The following is a 1,299-nucleotide window of genomic DNA, read 5'->3' on the forward strand; positions in this document are numbered from 1 at the left end:
CGTTAAAAAAACAAGCCACCAATTTTAATTTAAACTATAAACACTGTTTATTTTTTTCTATACTAAATTCTCCAAAATTCTACAAACACATAATTGACAATTTAGGCATTTGTAATCCTCAGTAACTTGCGAACTCTAATTTTATAATAAATTTGAAACTGAAAATATCTTAGAGAAAGAAACAGTTTTAAAATTGTCTATTGGAAATTATTTAAGTTCAAAATTAAATTTCACCTGTTTTCTTTGTCTTATTTTTTCCCTTCCTTCTGCCCACTTTCTGTTTAGCACTCGTTGGACTCTTTGGTGGTGAACTACCACTAACAGGTCCCAGGTCCTCTTTTTCTTCACAAGCATGAAGTTTGTTGCACTGAGCAGAAGATGGACTTCCTAACGCTGGCTGTCTAGAATAAGCTGAGAGATATTCACTGGCTCTCTCTTTCCATTCTTTGTTAAAGTTTTCCATCTCATCCTCCTTAAGATTAAAGTATTCCTGATTTTCATCTTCATCCCCGGTAATTCTGTTTCTAGCTTTCTGGACAACATGTCCTCGTTCTTTTATATGACGCCCAATAGCCATCTTCTGCATTCCAGATTTGGAATCCTGTACTATTTTTTTGGTTTCTCTTATCCCTCCGGGTACGGTACGTGTGGATGAGGCTGCCTGATACATATGAGGTTGGCCACTTTCATCCTTTGTGTAAGTCATTATCGAAGAAGAGCAGAAACTTGGAAATTCTGAATGAATGGGGACGCCATTTGAAAAGTCGGAATAGACTTGCAAAAGGGGAGAAAAAACCGGTGCCAAGTTAATGCCTACCTGCAAAGGATTCTGTTCTCTGGTTTCTTTGTTTTCGCCATCGTGAGTCAAACCACGGAGGGACAAATTCATCTGGTTCATCATGGAATCCATCTTTTCTATGGAGTCCTTGAAAAAGGGATCACTGAAAAAATGTTCCATTGTTAAACGAAATATGGGTACTTACTCCAGTCCAATACTTCCTCAATCCAAATATCTTCGCATTCGGATGTATATCCGAAATTAAAGTGGAGCTTATGCAACTCTAGAAGCAGTACTAATACGCGTTTTACTGTGAACTAGCTAAAGAATATTACTTTTATATTTAATATTTCGCAGGTTTCATCAAAAGAATATCAAAATGAGTTCTTTGCAGTCAGTTTATAGTATATCAGATTCTTTAACAGAGAAAATCAATATTGATAGGATTTATGCAGCCTTAAAATTCGTTCTTCTGGTTTCTGTGGCTCCGTCTTATACACCAATGTGAATCTTCTTCCAGT

At 36.3% G+C, this 1,299-nt stretch overlaps 1 protein-coding gene across 1 annotated transcript; it reads right to left on the reverse strand.

The window, feature by feature from the left end:
* Positions 1-223: 223 nt before the first annotated feature.
* LOC150077529 (myeloid leukemia factor 1-like) lies at positions 224-958 on the reverse strand. Its single transcript, XM_090385932.1, has one exon. The coding sequence runs from the start codon at positions 956-958 to the stop codon at positions 224-226; it is 735 nt and encodes a 244-aa protein (XP_090242058.1).
* Positions 959-1,299: the final 341 nt, after the last annotated feature.

The sequence above is a fragment of the Mastigoproctus giganteus genome, chromosome 12 (genome assembly GCF_048544385.1).
Source record: "Mastigoproctus giganteus isolate SK-2022 chromosome 12, ASM4854438v1, whole genome shotgun sequence".
NCBI lineage: Eukaryota > Metazoa > Arthropoda > Arachnida > Uropygi > Thelyphonidae > Mastigoproctus > Mastigoproctus giganteus.

Coding starts and splice junctions, on each gene's coding strand:
- LOC150077529 (XM_090385932.1), bottom strand. CDS start 958: ATGGAACATTTTTTCAGTGATCCCTTTTTCAAGGACTCCATAGAAAAG.